Source organism: Oncorhynchus mykiss, chromosome 1 (genome assembly GCF_057628025.1).
Source record: "Oncorhynchus mykiss isolate SJ-2025 chromosome 1, ASM5762802v1, whole genome shotgun sequence".
NCBI classification, from domain to species: Eukaryota; Metazoa; Chordata; class Actinopteri; order Salmoniformes; family Salmonidae; genus Oncorhynchus; species Oncorhynchus mykiss.
In genome coordinates this window covers 2,425,308-2,444,513 of record NC_143022.1, presented here as the reverse complement: position 1 = coordinate 2,444,513, position 19,206 = coordinate 2,425,308, and the positions used below count along the sequence as shown (strand labels likewise).

The 19,206-nt window shown below is 43.4% G+C and overlaps 1 protein-coding gene across 1 annotated transcript in view; it reads left to right on the top strand.

Moving 5' to 3' along the window:
• The window catches only part of atp1b1a (ATPase Na+/K+ transporting subunit beta 1a), a 32,827-nt gene that overhangs the window by 7,318 nt on the left and 6,303 nt on the right, over window positions 1-19,206 (top strand). The window contains exons 2-4 of the mRNA XM_036979818.2: window positions 4,793-4,921; window positions 12,521-12,676; window positions 14,221-14,411. Of these exons, the coding sequence (XP_036835713.2) occupies window positions 4,793-4,921; window positions 12,521-12,676; window positions 14,221-14,411 (476 nt within the window). The remainder of the gene's footprint in view (window positions 1-4,792; window positions 4,922-12,520; window positions 12,677-14,220; window positions 14,412-19,206) is intronic.

The following is a 19,206-nucleotide window of genomic DNA, read 5'->3' as shown; positions in this document are numbered from 1 at the left end:
GTGGTGTAGAGTAGAGAACAGTAGAATGGTGTAGAGTAGAGAACAGTAGAGTGGTGTAGAGAACAGTAGAGAACAGTAGAGTAGAGAACAGTAGAGTAGAGAACAGTAGAGCAGAGAACAGTAGAGTGGTGTAGATTAGAGAACAGTTGAGTGGTGTAGAGTGGTGTAGAGAACAGTAGAGTGGTGTAGAGAACAGTGGAGTGGTGTAGAGAACAGTGGAGTGGTGTAGAGAACGGTGGAGTGGTGTAGAGAACAGTGGAGTGGTGTAGAGAACAGTGGAGTGGTGTAGAGAAGAGTGGTGTAGAGAACAGTAGAGTGGTGTAGAATAGAGTGGTGTAGAGTAGAGAACAGTAGAGTAGTGTAGAGTAGAGAACAGTAGAGTGGTGTAGAGAACAGTAGAGTAGTGTAGAGTAGAGAACAGTAGAGTAGAGAACAGTAGAGCAGAGAACAGTAGAGTAGAGTGGTGTAGAATAGAGAACAGTAGAGTGGTGTAGAGTGGTGTAGAGAACAGTGGAGTGGTGTAGAGAACAGTGGGGTGGTGTAGAGAACAGTAGAGTGGTGTAGAATAGAGTGGTGTAGAGTAGAGAACAGTAGAGTAGTGTAGAGTAGAGAACAGTAGAGTAGTGTAGAGTAGAGAACAGTAGAGTAGAGAACAGTAGAGTAGTGTAGAGAACAGTAGAGTGGTGTAGAGTAGAGTGGTGTAGAGTAGAGAACAGTGGAGTGGTGTAGAGAACAGTGGAGTGGTGTAAAGAACAGTGGAGTGGTGTAGAGAACAGTGGAGTGGTGTAGAGAAGAGTGGTGTAGAGAACAGTAGAGTGGTGTAGAATAGAGTGGTGTAGAGTAGAGAACAGTAGAGTAGTGTAGAGTAGAGAACAGTAGAGTGGTGTAGAGAACAGTAGAGTAGTGTAGAGTAGAGAACAGTAGAGTAGAGAACAGTAGAGCAGAGAACAGTAGAGTAGAGTGGTGTAGAATAGAGAACAGTAGAGTGGTGTAGAGTGGTGTAGAGAACAGTGGAGTGGTGTAGAGAACAGTGGAGTGGTGTAGAGTAGAGAACAGTAGAGTGGTGTAGAATAGAGTGGTGTAGAGTAGAGAACAGTAGAGTAGTGTAGAGTAGAGAACAGTAGAGTAGAGAACAGTAGAGTAGTGTAGAGAACAGTAGAGTGGTGTAGAGTAGAGTGGTGTAGAGTAGAGAACAGTGGAGTGGTGTAGAGAACAGTTGAGTGGTGTAGAGAACAGTGGAGTGGTGTAGAGAACAGTGGAGTGGTGTAGAGAAGAGTGGTGTAGAGAACAGTAGAGTGGAGTAGAATAGAGTGGTGTAGAGTAGAGAACAGTAGAGTAGTGTAGAGTAGAGAACAGTAGAGTAGAGAACAGTAGAGTGGAGTAGAATAGAGTGGTGTAGAGTAGAGAACAGTGGAGTAGTGTAGAGTAGAGAACAGTAGAGTAGTGTAGAGTAGAGAACAGTAGAGTAGAGAACAGTAGAGCAGAGAACAGTAGAGTGGTGTAGAGAACAGTGGAGTGGTGTAGAGAACAGTGGAGTGGTGTAGAGAACAGTAGAGTGGTGTAGAGTAGAGAACAGTAGAGTGGTGTAGAATAGAGTGGTGTAGAGTAGAGAACAGTAGAGTGGTGTAGAGTAGAGTGGTGTAGAGTAGAGTGGTGTAGAGAACAGTAGAGTGGTGTAGATAACAGTGGAGTGGTGTAGAGAACAGTAGAGTGGTGTAGAGTAGAGAACAGTAGAGAACAGTAGAGTGGTGTAGAATAGAGTGGTGTAGAGTAGAGAACAGTAGAGTAGTGTAGAGTAGAGAACAGTAGAGTAGAGAACAGTAGAGTGGTGTAGAATAGAGTGGTGTAGAGTAGAGAACAGTAGAGTAGTGTAGAGTAGAGAACAGTAGAGTAGAGAACAGTAGAGTAGTGTAGAGAACAGTAGAGTGGTGTAGAGTAGAGAACAGTAGAGTGGTGTAGAGTAGAGAACAATAGAGTGGTGTAGAGAACAGTAGAGTGGTGTAGAGTAGAGAACAGAATGTTCTGTAGTAGTGTATGTGTAGGGGAGGGAATGTTCTGTAGTAGTGTATGTGTACGGAATGTTCTGTAGTAGTGAATGTGTAGGGGAGGGAATGTTCTGTAGTAGTGTATGTGTAGGGGATGTTCTGTAGTAGTGTATGTGTAGGGGAGGTAGTAGTGTATGTGTAGGGGAGGGAATGTTCTGTAGTAGTGTATGTGTACGGAATGTTCTGTAGTAGTGTAGGGAATGTTCTGTAGTAGTGTATGTGTACGGAATGTTCTGTAGTAGTGTAGGGAATGTTCTGTAGTAGTGTATGTGTAGGGGAGGGAATGTTCTGTAGTAGTGTAGGGAATGTTCTGTAGTAGTGTATGTGTAGGGAATGTTCTGTAGTAGTGTATGTGTAGGGGATATTCTGTAGTAGTGTAGGGAATATTCTGTAGTAGTGTATGTGTAGGGAATGTTCTGTAGTAGTGTATGTGTAGGGAATGTTCTGTAGTAGTGTATGTGTAGGGAATGTTTTGTAGTAGTGTATGTGTAGGGAATGTTCTGTAGTAGTGTAGGGGATATTCTGTAGTAGTGTCGGTGATATTCTGTAGTAGTGTATGTGTAGGGAATGTTCTGTAGTAGTGTAGGGGATATTCTGTAGTAGTGTAGGTGATATTCTGTAGTAGTGTATGTGTAGGGAATGTTCTGTAGTAGTGTAGGGGATATTCCGTAGTAGTGTATGTGTAGGGAATGTTCTGTAGTAGTGTAGGAAATATTCTGTAGTAGTGTATGTGTAGGGAATGTTCTGTAGTAGTGTAGGGGATATTCTGTAGTAGTGTAGGGAATATTCTGTAGTAGTGTAGGGAATATTCTGTAGTAGTGTATGTGATATTCTGTAGTAGTGTATGTGTAGGGAATATTCTGTAGTAGTGTATGTGTAGGGAATGTTCTGTAGTAGTGTATGTGTAGGGAATGTTCTGTAGTAGTGTAGGGGATATTCTGTAGTAGTGTAGGGGATATTCTGTAGTAGTGTAGGGGATATTCTGTAGTAGTGTAGGGAATACTCTGTAGTAGTGTAGGGGATGTTCTGTAGTAGTGTATGTGTAGGGAATGTTCTGTAGTAGTGTAGGGGATATTCTGTAGTGGTGTATGTGTAGGGAATGTTCTGTAGTAGTGTAGGGGATATTCTGTAGTAGTGTATGTGTAGGGAATGTTCTGTAGTAGTGTAGGGGATATTCTGTAGTAGTGTAGGGGATGTTCTGTAGTAGTGTATGTGTAGGGAATGTTCTGTAGTAGTGTCAGTGATATTCTGTAGTAGTGTATGTGTAGGGGATATTCTGTAGTAGTGTAGGGGATATTCTGTAGTAGTGTAGGGGATATTCTGTAGTAGTGTATGATTAGGTAATATTCTGTAGTAGTGTATGATTAGGGAATATTCTGTAGTAGTGTAGGTGATATTCTGTGGTAGTGTATGTGTAGGGGATATTCTGTAGTAGTGTAGGGGATATTCTGTAGTAGTGTAGGGGATATTCTGTAGTAGTGTAGGGGATATTCTGTAGTAGTGTAGGGGATGTTCTGTAGTAGTGTATGTGTAGGGAATGTTCTGTAGTAGTGTCAGTGATATTCTGTAGTAGTGTATGTGTAGGGGATATTCTGTAGTAGTGTAGGGGATATTCTGTAGTAGTGTAGGGGATATTCTGTAGTAGTGTATGATTAGGTAATATTCTGTAGTAGTGTATGATTAGGGAATATTCTGTAGTAGTGTAGGTGATATTCTGTAGTAGTGTATGTGTAGGGGATATTCTGTAGTAGTGTAGGGGATATTCTGTAGTAGTGTAGGGGATATTCTGTAGTAGTGTAGGGGATATTCTGTAGTAGTGTATGATTAGGGAATATTCTGTAGTAGTGTATGATTAGGGAATATTCTGTAGTAGTGTATGATTAGGGAATATTCTGTAGTAGTGTAGGTGATATTCTGTAGTAGTTGTGTAGTACTAGCAACAGGAGTTGTATCTACCCTGGCATTAACAGCATAGTGAGGATTAACAGGCTGTGGAAGTTACGCTGAAGTTTACAGTCAATTCAGAGAAAGTTAAACCGTAGAGAGATTTAGTTAGTACCAGGAAGATTAACACTCTTATGCCTCTCACAAAGATTTAGACTGTCTTTGTAATTAAATAAATACTTGAATGACTTCTAATATTGGATCATAAGCACTTATAATGACAGCAATCAGCTTAGTTTAGATAGGCAAATATTTGGTTGTTTTTGTTCAGCCATTTTGTAAGTGATTTTTATAGACATGTCCATTAGTTACTGAGCTGTGGTGGCAAAGGAGGACACGTTGAATTAGATGAATCTCAATCACCAATATATCCATCCCTATAACACTCAAATATCATCTAAGGTTAAATAACTGAACTTTTGTTGTATTTTGATTGTTATTTGAATTCTAGCCAGGCACGCCACACCATGCATGGCTCAGCACATTCCTAGTCCCTAGAGTTACTCAGCCCTTCAAACCCCCAGATGTCTTCCGTTCAGCGTCCTGTCAGGCTAATGTCTAAGGTGTTCTTCCTGGAGAGGGAAGTTTCCCTGGAATTTCCAGTTAGAATCAATTCAGGCAACATGTTCAAGGGGGACCTGGCAGGGTGAATCTGTATAATGACGGGGGGATACAGGAGTATTGTTGACATGCATTCACCATGTTAGTTCTGCTAAAACAGGACATGCATATATCACTACGCCATCTACTACTAATCTGTCTTGTCTATTTGTAACGAATCCCTTCTGTCTTTCTCTCCACAGTTAAAATCTTGTTGTTCTACCTGATCTTCTATGGATGCTTGGCTGGGATTTTCATTGGGACCATCCAGGCCCTGCTGCTAACCCTTAGTAACTACAAACCCACCTACCAGGACAGAGTAGCCCCACCAGGTAAAGACTGCTCTACTCCCCTTATACTGATTTATACTGCTTTATGTTGCTTTATACTGCTTTATGTTGCTTTATACTGCTTTATACTGCGTTATACTGCTTTATGTTGCTTTATACTGCTTTATACTGCTTTATGTTGCTTTATACTGCTTTATACTGCTTTATGTTGCTTTATACTGCATTATACTGCGTTATACTGCTTTATGTTGCTTTATACTGCTTTATACTGCTTTATGTTGCTTTATACTGCTTTATACTGTGTTATACTGCTTCATGTTGCTTTATACTGCTTTATACTGCTTTATGTTGCTTTATGTTGCTTTATACTGCTTTATGTTGCTTTATACTGCTTTATACTGCATAATACTGCTTTATGTTGCTTTATGTTGCTTTATACTGCATTATACTGCTTTATGTTGCTTTATACTGCTTTATGTTGCTTTATACTGCTTTATACTGCATTATACTGCTTTATGTTGCTTTATGTTACTTTATACTGCTTTATGTTGCTTTATACTGCTTTATACTGAATTATACTGCTTTATGTTGCTTTATACTGCTTTATACTGCTTTATGTTGCTTTATGTTGCTTTATACTGCTTTATGTTGCTTTATACTGCTTTATACTGCATTATACTGCTTTATGTTGCTTTATACTGCTTTATACTGCTTTATGTTGCTTTATACTGCATTATACTGCTTTATGTTGCTTTATACTGCTTTATACTGCTTTATGTTGCTTTATACTGCTTTATACTGCTTTATACTGCATTATACTGCTTTATACTGCTTTATACTGTGTTATACTGCTTTATGTTGCTTTAAACTGCTTTATACTGCTTTATGTTGCTTTATACTGCTTTATACTGCATTATACTGCTTTATGTTGCTTTATACTGCTTTATACTGTGTTATACTGCTTTATGTTGCTTTATACTGCGTTATACTGTGTTATACTGCTTTATGTTGCTTTACACTGCTTTATACTGCTTTATACTGCTTTATACTGCTTTATGTTGCTTAATGAAATATCATTTTGTGATTGTATTAAGTGTGATTTCCATCAGAAGCTAATTGAAGGGATAAGATGTGCTCTTGGAGGTGGTAGAGATTGAGGAGTTATACAGCGCCTTCGGAAAGTATTCAAACCCCTTGACTTTCTTTTCTCATTTTGTTACGTTACAGGCTTATTCTAAAATTATAGTTTTTTCCCTCATCAATCTACACACAATACCTCATAATGACAAAGCAAAAACAGTCTTTTGGAAATGTTTGCAAATGTATTAAAAATAACTAAAATATCTTAGTTACATAAATATTCAGACCCTTTACTCAATTCTTTGTGGAAGCATCTTGGGCAGCGATTACAGCCTCGAGTCTTCTTGGGTATGATGCTACAAGCTTGGCACACCTGTATTTGGGGAGCTTCTCCCATTCTTCTCTGCAGAACATCTCAAGCTCTGTTAGGTTGGATGGGGAGCGTTGCTGCACAGCTATTTTCCGGTCTCTCCAGAGATGTTCAATCGGGTTCAAGTCCGGGCTCTGCCTGGGCCACTCAAGGACATTCAGAAACTTGTCCCAAAGCCACTAGTTTGTTTTCTTGGCTGTGTGCTTAGGGTAGTTGTCCTGTTAGAAGGTGAACCTTCACCCCAGTCTGAGGTCCTGAGTGCTCTGGAGCAGGTTTTCATCAAGGATCTCTCTGTACTTTGCTCCGTTCATCTTTCCCTCGATCCCGACTAGTCTCCCAGTCCCTGCCTCTGAAAAACATCCCCACAGCATGATGCTGCCACCACCATGCTTCACTGTAGGGATGGTGCCAGGTTTCCTCCAGACGTGACGCTTGGAATTCAGGCCAAATATTTCAATCTTGGTTTCATCAGACCAGAGAATCTTGTTTATCATGGTCTGAGAGTCTTTAGGTGCCTTTTGACAAACTCCAAGTGGGCTGTCATGTGCCTTTTACTGAGAAGTGGCTTCCGTCTAGCCACTCTACCATAAAGGCCTGATTGGTGGAGTGCTGCAGAAATGGTTTGTCTTTCTGGAAGGTTTTCCCATCTCCACACATTAACTCTAGAGTTCTGTCAGAGTGACCATTGGGTTCTTGGTCACCTCCCTGACCAAGGCCCTTCTCCGATTGATCAGTTTGGCCAGGCGGCCAGCTCTAGGAAGAGTCTTGGTGGTTCCAAACTTCTTCCATTTAAGAAAGTTATTGGTACCCTTCCCCAGATCTGTGCCTCGACACAATCCTGTCTCTGAGCTCTACGACAATTCCTTCAACCTCATGGCTTGGTTTTTGCTCTGACATGCACTGTCAACTGTGCGACCTTATAAAGACCGGTGTGTGCCTTTCCAAATCATGTCCAATCAATTGAATTGACCACAGGTGGACTCCAATCAAGTTGTAGAAACATCATGGATGATCAATGGAAACAGGATGCACCTGAGCTCAATAGCAAAGGGTCTGAATACTTATATAAATAAGGTATCTGTTTTTGTATTTTTAATAAATGTGCAAAAATGTGTCACCCGCTTTCGCTTTGTCATTATGGGGTATTGTGATGTCATTATGGGGTATTGTGATGTCCTTATGGGGTATTGTGATGTCCTTATGGGGTATTGTGATGTCATTATGGGGTATTGTGATGTCATTATGGGGTATTGTGATGTCATTATCGGGTATTGTGTCTAGACGAGGAAAATGTTTATTTAATCCGTTTTAGAATCAGGCTGTAACGTAACAGAATGTGGAACAAGTCAAGGGGTCTGAATACTTTCCGAATGCACTGTATAAAATCTTCAAATCTTTAATCATGACACTGCTTGCGTTGTTCTGTTGGCTCAGTGGAACGAAAAAAAATGTAATGCCATTATAATTGAAAGATTATAGCTTCTGTAGTAAATGTGTTTTACAGAGAACATTTATACTGTGGACATAAATGGAACCACGATTAAAACACATAGGCATAGTAAGTAGCTGTATAACGTATGACAAATCATCTTACAACACAGGCCTAGATGTATGTAAGAGAATATTTGAATGGGTTTTTATCAGAATCTACCATAATACATTGTACCATCTAAACCGCTGTGAAATATATTTTCCTGAACCCAAAATATTGTATTTTCAGCTGTTAGAAGTTGAAAACCGAGAGTAAAAACGCAAAAACAAAACTTAAGATCTGGAAGCATAGAAATAGTGCAGAAAGAACAGATCTACTGCATCTTAGACTTGATTTCAATGAGAACGCCAGATCTATAACGCACATTTCCATGTGAATTTGGTCAGGTTGTCCATAACATGTTATTATTGCACGGTGGGTGAAGGGTTGTGGCTACTTTTCCCCTTTATGTTGCTGTTATGTGGTTGACGGTCTTACTTCCAAGGTTTCTGTAAAAACCTGCTCCTGAACCCCTCCTCCTCCCCACTGAAGGTCCCTCTGACCTCAGACAGCTTCAGCCATTTTGTCCTTCACTCTTCCTCCTCCCCGCCTGCCTGCCAGCCAGCCAGCTTCCCTCCTCAGTCTTCAGCTCTGGGAAACACAGTTTTTACTGGGACTCGACCGCCTGTCTGTTCATGAACACATCTTTGGGATCGGGTTTTCACACACTGCGTGTGGGCAGCTCATCTGAGCCTGTACTCCTGTATGTGGTACAGATGTAGGATCTTAATTTGAGCCAGTTTGCTACAGCAGGAAAATAATCCTGCAGCAACAGGAAATGTGGATTATAATTAATGGACATTTTTGTAGGGGTTGCTCCATCTTTTTATATGGGAAAATGAAGTCAAATTTCAAAATGGGTATTCAAACTTTTTAAACCTCAAATACACTACACATTTTCCTGCAACAGGGTGATCAAATTAAGATCCTAAATCTGTACATTCCCTGGAAATGGCAGAGAATCAACCCTTTAAGCCTGGTGAAATGATTTCTGTAATCTTTTGAGGGCACGTTGAAAGAGTCGAAACAGCCTGTTGTATGAGAAGTTACTGCTGCTTCCTTAGTCTGGCTGGGAGTATGTTTGGAAGCTCTCTCTCTCTCGGTCTGTCTGTCTGTCTGTCTCTGTCTGTCTCTGGCTGTCTCTCTCTCTGTCTCTGTCTCTGTCTGTCTGTGTCTCTCTCTGTCTGTCTGTATGTCTGTGTCTCTCTCTCTCTGTCTCTGTCTGTCTGTGTCTCTCTCTCTGTCTCTGTCTGTCTGTCTGTCTGTCTGTGTCTGTCTGTGTCTCTCTCTGTCTGTCTGTCTGTGTCTCTCTCTCTGTCTCTGTCTGTCTGTGTCTCTCTCTCTGTCTCTGTCTGTCTGTCTGTCTGTCTGTGTCTGTCTGTGTCTCTCTCTGTCTGTCTGTCTGTCTGTGTCTCTCTCTGTCTGTCTGTCTGTCTGTGTCTCTCTCTCTGTCTCTGTCTGTCTGTGTCTCTCTCTGTCTCTGTCTGTCTGTCTGTCTGTCTGTCTGTCTGTCTGTGTCTGTCTCTTGTTTCTCTCAGGCTTTATTGGCATGGGAAACATGTTACCATTGCCAAAACAAAAGTGAGAAGAAACAATTTTAAAAAATGAACCGTAAACATTACACTCATGTTTCAAAGAAATAGTGGCATTTTAAATGTCATATTATATATATATATACAGTGTTATAGTGATGTCAAATAGTTAAAGTACAACAGGGAAAATAAATAAACATAAATATGGGTTGTATTTACAATGGTGTTTGTTCTTCACTGGTTGACCTTTTCCTTGTCACCCAATAGATACGGGAGTTTATCAAAATGGCTTTTTACTCTCTCTTTCTCTGTGCCAGGGCATCTCTCCTAGCCTTACCTACCCTGCCTGTGCCAAGGCCTGTTTGCACAGCACATGCTGTCATCTAGGTGGTATTTTTAGCAGCCATTGTAAAAGACTGGCTTCGTGCACATTGGCCTGTTTGCCCGTCGGCCATTTCCCCCTCCAAAGCTGTTGACTGTCAAAGGCCGCCCTGCGCCGCGAGGCAGCAGAAACCACATAAGTAGGTGTGGAGTGTCGTGAGCTGAAGTGAGTTTCCATTGGTGGCCACATAAAGGAAGGAGACGGCAGCTAGAGTTCTGAGGATAAAAGTTTCCATTGTGAGTGAAGAGCACGTGAGGCTTGGTGGTTGAGTAGGGGGGGTGGGGGGTGGGGGAGACTTACACAAGCCGTGGCTGGAAGTAAAATCAACTTGACTGTGTTGAACATGTGACTCCCCATAACATGTCCCAGGACATATGTTTTGAGTAGCATTAAGCTTTAAGACATGAACGGCTGGTTTTCATTGAGGTCTTACTCAATAGACACTGAATGAGGATTCATATTTGGATGTTGAGGAAAGAGCGTGGTGAAATAAACACAATGTTTCCTCTCTCTCTCTCTCTCTCTCTCTCTCGCTGTGTTCATGCCACGCCTAGCTGTGACCCTGTAGTGTGCACCAGGGCTGTCAATCTGTGGAAAATTACTGCCACAGTTTACATAGAGTTCCCATCTGAAGAGGACTGTTAAAACACCAAAGGGGGCCGGGCTTTTATGATTTTATTAACCCAAACGGAAAGGAATTAATGGTTAACCATCATTTAACGCTAAAAATGAATGTTGATTTTAATCTGAAAGAAAGTCAGTTAATTCAGGATTCTATATGTTTGTTACATTGGTATGTAGTGTTTTGGAGGGTGGTACAACACAGTTTGTGTTTCAGTAGACCTTTGAAGGGGCCATTTATAATCCTGTTAAGTGTCCTCTCCAACCAGCAGGTCTCGACTGATTCATCAACCCATTCTATGGTTATACCAGTATCTTCTCTTGGGATCTTTACTCCGGTCTGGCAAATTTGTAAAGCGCTTTTCACTTACAGACGGATATCACAAATCTCCTGACATGTCTTATCTGTGTTCTGTATCATCCATACTGACCCAGTGTGTTGTCTATCATCCATACTGACCTAGTGTGTTGTCTATCATCCATACTGACCCAGTGTGTTGTCTATCATCCATACTGACCTAGTGTGTTGTCTATCATCCATACTGACCCAGTGTGTTGTCTATCATCCATACTGACCTAGTGTGTTGTCTATCTACAGGTCTATCATCCATACTGACCCAGTGTGTTGTCTATCATCCATACTGACCTAGTGTGTTGTCTATCTACAGGTCTATCATCCATACTGACCTAGTGTGTTGTCTATCTACAGGTCTATCATCCATACTGACCTAGTGTGTTGTCTATCATCCATACTGACCTAGTGTGTTGTCTATCTACAGGTCTATCATCCATACTGACCTAGTGTGTTGTCTATCTACAGGTCTATCATCCATACTGACCTAGTGTGTTGTCTATCTACAGGTCTATCATCCATACTGACCTAGTGTGTTGTCTATCTACAGGTCTATCATCCATACTGACCTAGTGTGTTGTCTACCTACAGGTCTATCATCCATACTGACCCAGTGTGTTGTCTATCTACAGGTCTATCATCCATACTGACCCAGTATGTTGTCTATCTACAGGTCTATCATCCATACTGACCCAGTGTGTTGTCTATCTACAGGTCTATCATCCATACTGACCCAGTGTGTTGTCTATCTACAGGTCTATCATCCATACTGACCTAGTGTGTTGTCTCCCTACAGGTCTATCATCCATACTGACCCAGTGTGTTGTCTATCTACAGGTCTATCATCCATACTGACCCAGTATGTTGTCTATCTACAGGTCTATCATCCATACTGACCCAGTGTGTTGTCTATCTACAGGTCTATCATCCATACTGACCTAGTGTGTTGTCTCCCTACAGGTCTATCATCCATACTGACCTAGTGTGTTGTCTATCATCCATACTGACCCAGTATGTTGTCTATCTACAGGTCTATCATCTATACTGACCTAGTGTGTTGTCTATCTACAGGTCTATCATCCATACTGACCTAGTGTGTTGTCTATCTACAGGTCTATCATCCATACTGACCTAGTGTGTTGTCTATCTACAGGTCTATCATCCATACTGACCTAGTGTGTTGTCTATCTACAGGTCTATCATCCATACTGACCCAGTGTGTTGTCTATCTACAGGTCTATCATCCATACTGACCTAGTGTGTTGCCTATCATCCATACTGACCTAGTGTGTTGTCTATCTACAGGTCTATCATCCATACTGACCTAGTGTGTTGTCTATCTACAGGTCTATCATCCATACTGACCTAGTGTGTTGTCTATCTACAGGTCTATCATCCATACTGACCTAGTGTGTTGTCTATCTACAGGTCTATCATCCATACTGACCTAGTGTGTTGTCTATCATCCATACTGACCCAGTGTGTTGTCTATCTACAGGTCTATCATCCATACTGACCTAGTGTGTTGTCTATCTTCCATACTGACCTAGTGTGTTGTCTATCTACAGGTCTATCATCCATACTGACCTAGTGTGTTGTCTATCTACAGGTCTATCATCCATACTGACCTAGTGTGTTGTCTATCTACAGGTCTATCATCCATACTGACCTAGTGTGTTGTCTATCTACAGGTCTATCATCCATACTGACCTAGTGTGTTGTCTATCTACAGGTCTATCATCCATACTGACCTAGTGTGTTGTCTATCTACAGGTCTATCCCACACCCCACGCTCTGAGAAGTTTGAGATCTCTTACAACGTCAACGATGTGGAGACGTATCTGAAATACACCAAGAGCATCAAGGACTTCCTGGAGATGTACGATGAGGAGAGGCAGACCGACCAGAACAAGTACGAAGACTGTGGAGGCAAGTACAGACTAGTAGAAACTAGTAGACACTGGTACAGACTAGTAGACACTGGTACAGACTAGTAGACACTGGTACAGACTAGTAGACACTGGTACAGACTAGTAGACACTGGTAGACACTGGTACAGACTAGTAGACACTGGTACAGACTAGTAGACACTGGTAGACACTGGTACAGACTAGTAGACACTGGTACAGACTAGTAGACACTGGTAGACACTGGTACAGACTAGTAGACACTGGTACAGACTAGTAGACACTGGTACAGACTAGTAGACACTAGTAGACACTGGTAGACACTGGTACAGACTAGTAGACACTGGTACAGACTAGTAGACACTGGTACAGACTAGTATACACTAGTACAGACTAGTAGACACTGGTACGGACTAGTAGACACTGGTACAGACTAGTAGACACTAGTAGACACTGGTACAGACTAGTAGACACTAGTAGACACTAGTACAGACTAGTAGAAACTAGTAGACACTGGTACAGACTAGTAGACACTGGTACAGACTAGTAGACACTAGTAGACACTAGTACAGACTAGTAGACACTGGTACAGACTAGTAGACACTGGTACAGACTAGTAGACACTGGTACAGACTAGTAGACACTGGTACAGACTAGTAGACACTGGTACAGACTAGTAGACACTGGTACAGACTAGTAGACACTAGTAGACACTAGTACAGACTAGTAGAAACTAGTAGACACTGGTACAGACTAGTAGACACTGGTACAGACTAGTAGACACTAGTACAGACTAGTAGACACTAGTAGACACTGGTACAGACTAGTAGACACTGGTACAGCCTAGTAGACACTAGTACAGCCTAGTAGACACTAGTACAGAATAGTAGACACTAGTACAGACTAGTAGAAACTAGTACAGACTAGTAGACACTAGTACAGACTAGTAGAAACTAGTACAGACTAGTAGAAACTATTAGACACTAGTACAGACAGGTACAAACTAGTAGACACTAGTACAGTCTAGCTGACACTAGTACAGACTAGTACAGACTAATAGACACTAGTAGATACTAGTACAGACTAACTGACACTAGTACAGACTAGTACAGACTAGTAGACACTAGTACAGACTAGAAGACACTAGTACAGACTAGAAGACACCAGTAGACACTAGTACAGACTAGTAGACCCTGGTACAGACTAGTAGACCCTAGTACAGACTAGTAGAAACTAGTTCAGACTAGTAGAAACTAGTTCAGACTAGTAGACCCTGGTACAGACTTGTAGACCCTGGTACAGACTAGTAGACCCTGGTATAGACTAGTACAGACTAGTAGACCCTGGTACAGACTAGTACAGACTAGTTAGGGTTTAGTTATGCTGTGTCTGGTGTATTAATGTACCCTGTTAGGGTTTAGTTATGCTGTGTCTGGTGTATTAATGTACCCTGTTAGGGTTTAGTTATGCTGTGTCTGGTCTATTAATGTACCCTGTTAGGGTTTAGTTACTGGTCTATATTGTCTGCTCAGGTGACTGATCTAATTGGTCTCTCTGTGCCTGTAGAATTACCTGAATCGTACAGGGACCGTGGTGAGCTGGAGAGTGACGCTGGAGTGAGGAAGGCCTGCAGGTTCAAGCGAACCTGGCTGGGACCCTGTGCTGGTTTGGATGGTCACGACGAAAACTTCGGCTTCAAGGATGGGAAACCCTGTCTGATTGCCAAGCTCAACAGGATCATCAACTTCCGACCAAGGGTATGTATACCTGCCCCACGCTAAACTAGTTTATACCATTGATGAAGCTCGGGTTAACGTAGAAGTCAAGTCTTGTGTAATTTGGTCAGCTGTGTGATTCACTTCTGGGTCCATACGTGTTCGATATTGAGAGTTCCAGCAAAAACAAAGTCTCTACCCTCGCAAGGAAACTCTCAGCCAAAAACAGTCTCTACCCTCGTAAGGAAACTCTCAGCCAAAAACAGTCTCTACCCTCGTAAGGAAACTCTCAGCCAAAAACAGTCTCTACCCTCGTAAGGAAACTCTCAGCCAAAAACAGTCTCTACCCTCGTAAGGAAACTCTCAGCCAAAAACAGTCTCTACCCTCGTAAGGAAACTCTCAGCCAAAAACAGTCTCTACCCTCGCAAGGAAACTCTCAGCCAAAAACAGTCTCTACCCTCGCAAGGAAACTCACAGCCAAAAACAGTCTCTACCCTCGTAAGGAAACTCTCAGCCAAAAACAGTCTCTACCCTCGCAAGGAAACTCTCAGCCAAAAACAGTCTCTACCCTCGTAAGGAAACTCTCAGCCAAAAACAGTCTCTACCCTCGCAAGGAAACTCTCAGCCAAAAACAGTCTCTACCCTCGCAAGGAAACTCTCAGCCAAAAACAGTCTCTACCCTCACAAGGAAACTCACAGCCAAAAACAGTCTCTACCCTCGTAAGGAAACTCACAGCCAAAAACAGTCTCTACCCTCGTAAGGAAACTCTCAGCCAAAAACAGTCTCTACCCTCACAAGGAAACTCTCAGCCAAAAACAGTCTCTACCCTCGCAAGGAAACTCTCAGCCAAAAACAGTCTCTACCCTCGCAAGGAAACTCTCAGCCAAAAACAGTCTCTACCCTCACAAGGAAACTCTCAGCCAAAAACAGTCTCTACCCTCACAAGGAAACTCTCAGCCAAAAACAGTCTCTACCCTCGCAAGGAAACTCTCAGCCAAAAACAGTCTCTACCCTCGTAAGGAAACTCTCAGCCAAAGCCCCCCCCCCCCCCTTTATGATTCGTGTCGGCGCACACCAAGCATTCAAGGTGAAGCCGCCGTTTAAGCACCGCCTTCGCCCAATCCTGATACGTCTAGATAACCAGTGAGGAAAACCCCCAAAACTGAACTACTGCTGCTCGAACATCACACATCCCATTCAGTCCCAGAAGACTCTCCGGTCCACACGCAGAATAACCTTTTATTTATTGATTTATTTAAGGTTTCCTTCAATTTCCTGTGGTAGACACAATTCAGATTTTAGCCTCCATGTATGCTAAACTGAATGTGCCAGAACACAGGTCCTCCAGACCTGAAACACAGCCTGTATCTCCAGACCTGAAACACAGCCTGTATCACCAGACCCTCCAGACCTGAAACACAGCCTGTATCTCCAGACCTGAAACACAGCCTGTATCACCAGACCCTCCAGACCTGAAACACAGCCTGTATCTCCAGACCTGAAACACAGCCTGTATCACCAGACCCTCCAGACCTGAAACACAGTCTGTATCAACAGACCCTCCAGACCTGAAACACAGTCTGTATCAACAGACCCTCCAGACCTGAAACACAGTCTGTATCAACAGACCCTCCAGACCTGAAACACAGTCTGTATCAACAGACCCTCCAGACCTGAAACACAGCCTGTATCAACAGACCCTCCAGACCTGAAACACAGCCTGTATCACAGACCCTCCAGACCTGAAACACAGTCTGTATTACCAGACCCTCCAGACCTGAAACACAGTCTGTATCACAGACCCTCCAGACCTGAAACACAGTCTGTATCAACAGACCCTCCAGACGTGAAACACAGCCTCTATGAACAGACCCTCCAGACCTGAAACACAGCCTGTATCAACAGACCCTCCAGACCTGAAACACAGCCTGTATCACCAGACCCTCCAGACCTGAAACACAGCCTGTATCAACAGACCCTCCAGACCTGAAACACAGCCTGTATCAACAGACCCTCCAGACCTGAAACACAGCCTGTATCAACAGACCCTCCAGACCTGAAACACAGCCTGTATCAACAGACCCTCCAGACCTGAAACACAGTCTGTATCAACAGACCCTCCAGACCTGAAACACAGTCTGTATCAACAGACCCTCCAGACCTGAAACACAGGCTGTATGAACAGACCCTCCAGACCTGAAACACAGTCTGTATGAACAGACCCTCCAAACCTGAAACACTGTCTGTATGAACAGACCCTCCAGACCTGAAACACAGTCTGTATCAACAGACCCTCCAGACCTGAAACACAGCCTGTATCACCAGACCCTCCAGACCTGAAACACAGTCTGTATCAACAGACCCTCCAGACCTGAAACACAGGCTGTATGAACAGACCCTCCAGACCTGAAACACAGGCTGTATCAACAGACCCTCCAGACCTAAGAAACAGGCTGTATGAACAGACCCTCCAGACCTGAAACACAGTCTGTATCAACAGACCCTCCAGACCTGAAACACAGTCTGTATCAACAGACCCTCCAGACCTAAGAAACAGGCTGTATGAACAGACCCTCCAGACCTGAAACACAGTCTGTATCAACAGACCCTCCAGACCTGAAACACAGTCTGTATCAACAGACCCTCCAGACCTGAAACACAGTCTGTATCAACAGACCCTCCAGACCTGAAACACAGTCTGTATCAACAGACCCTCCAGACCTGAAACACAGCCTGTATCAACAGACCCTCCAGACCTGAAACACAGCCTGTATCACAGACCCTCCAGACCTGAAACACAGTCTGTATCACAGACCCTCCAGACCTGAAACACAGTCTGTATCAACAGACCCTCCAGACGTGAAACAATCGCCTCTATGAACAGACCCTCCAGACCTGAAACACAGCCTGTATCAACAGACCCTCCAGACCTGAAACACAGCCTGTATCAACAGACCCTCCAGACCTGAAACACAGCCTGTATCAACAGACCCTCCAGACCTGAAACACAGTCTGTATCAACAGACCCTCCAGACCTGAAACACAGTCTGTATCAACAGACCCTCCAGACCTGAAACACAGGCTGTATGAACAGACCCTCCAGACCTGAAACACAGTCTGTATGAACAGACCCTCCAAACCTGAAACACAGTCTGTATGAACAGACCCTCCAGACCTGAAACACAGTCTGTATCAACAGACCCTCCAGACCTGAAACACAGCCTGTATCACCAGACCCTCCAGACCTGAAACACAGTCTGTATCAACAGACCCTCCAGACCTGAAACACAGGCTGTATGAACAGACCCTCCAGACCTGAAACACAGGCTGTATCAACAGACCCTCCAGACCTAAGAAACAGGCTGTATGAACAGACCCTCCAGACCTGAAACACAGTCTGTATGAACAGACCCTCCAGACCTGAAACACAGTCTGTATCAACAGACCCTCCAGACCTGAAACACAGTCTGTATCAACAGACCCTCCAGACCTAAGAAACAGGCTGTATGAACAGACCCTCCAGACCTGAAACACAGTCTGTATCAACAGACCCTCCAGACCTGAAACACAGTCTGTATCAACAGACCCTCCAGACCTAAGAAACAGGCTGTATGAACAGACCCTCCAGACCTGAAACACAGTCTGTATCAACAGACCCTCCAGACCTGAAACACAGTCTGTATCAACAGACCCTCCAGACCTGAAACACAGTCTGTATCAACAGACCCTCCAGACCTGAAACACAGCCTGTATCACAGACCCTCCAGACCTGAAACACAGTCTGTATCAACAGACCCTCCAGACCTGAAACACAGTCTGTATCAACAGACCCTCCAGACCTGAAACACAGTCTGTATCAACAGACCCTCCAGACCTGAAACACAGCCTGTATCAACAGACCCTCCAGACCTGAAACACAGCCTGTATCACAGACCCTCCAGACCTGAAACACAGTCTGTATCACAGACCCTCCAGACCTGAAACACAGTCTGTATCAACAGACCCTCCAGACGTGAAACACAGCCTCTATGAACAGACCCTCCAGACCTGAAACACAGCCTGTATCAACAGACCCTCCAGACCTGAAACACAGCCTGTATCACCAGACCCTCCAGACCTGAAACACAGCCTGTATCAACAGACCCTCCAGACCTGAAACACAGCCTGTATCAACAGACCCTCCAGACCTGAAACACAGCCTGTATCAACAGACCCTCCAGACCTGAAACACAGTCTGTATCAACAGACCCTCCAGACCTGAAACACAGTCTGTATCAACAGACCCTCCAGACCTGAAACACAGGCTGTATGAACAGACCCTCCAGACCTGAAACACAGTCTGTATGAACAGACCCTCCAAACCTGAAACACAGTCTGTATGAACAGACCCTCCAGACCTGAAACACAGTCTGTATCAACAGACCCTCCAGACCTGAAACACAGGCTGTATGAACAGACCCTCCAGACCTGAAACACAGGCTGTATCAACAGACCCTCCAGACCTAAGAAACAGGCTGTATGAACAGACCCTCCAGACCTGAAACACAGTCTGTATGAACAGACCCTCCAAACCTGAAACACAGTCTGTATCAACAGACCCTCCAGACCTGAAACACAGCCTGTATCAACAGACCCTCCAGACCTGAAACACAGCCTGTATGAATATATTAACCGAAGAAGAAGTTTCTCCATGACTCTACTTCCTGTAGTCTTGACTGTGTGGCGATAGAAGCTGACACTGAGCAACACTTCACAGAAACAGTTTCAGGGTGATAACCTGATAATGACAACAATGCTTATTGGTCCGGGTTAGGCTAATACAATAATGCTGTTGG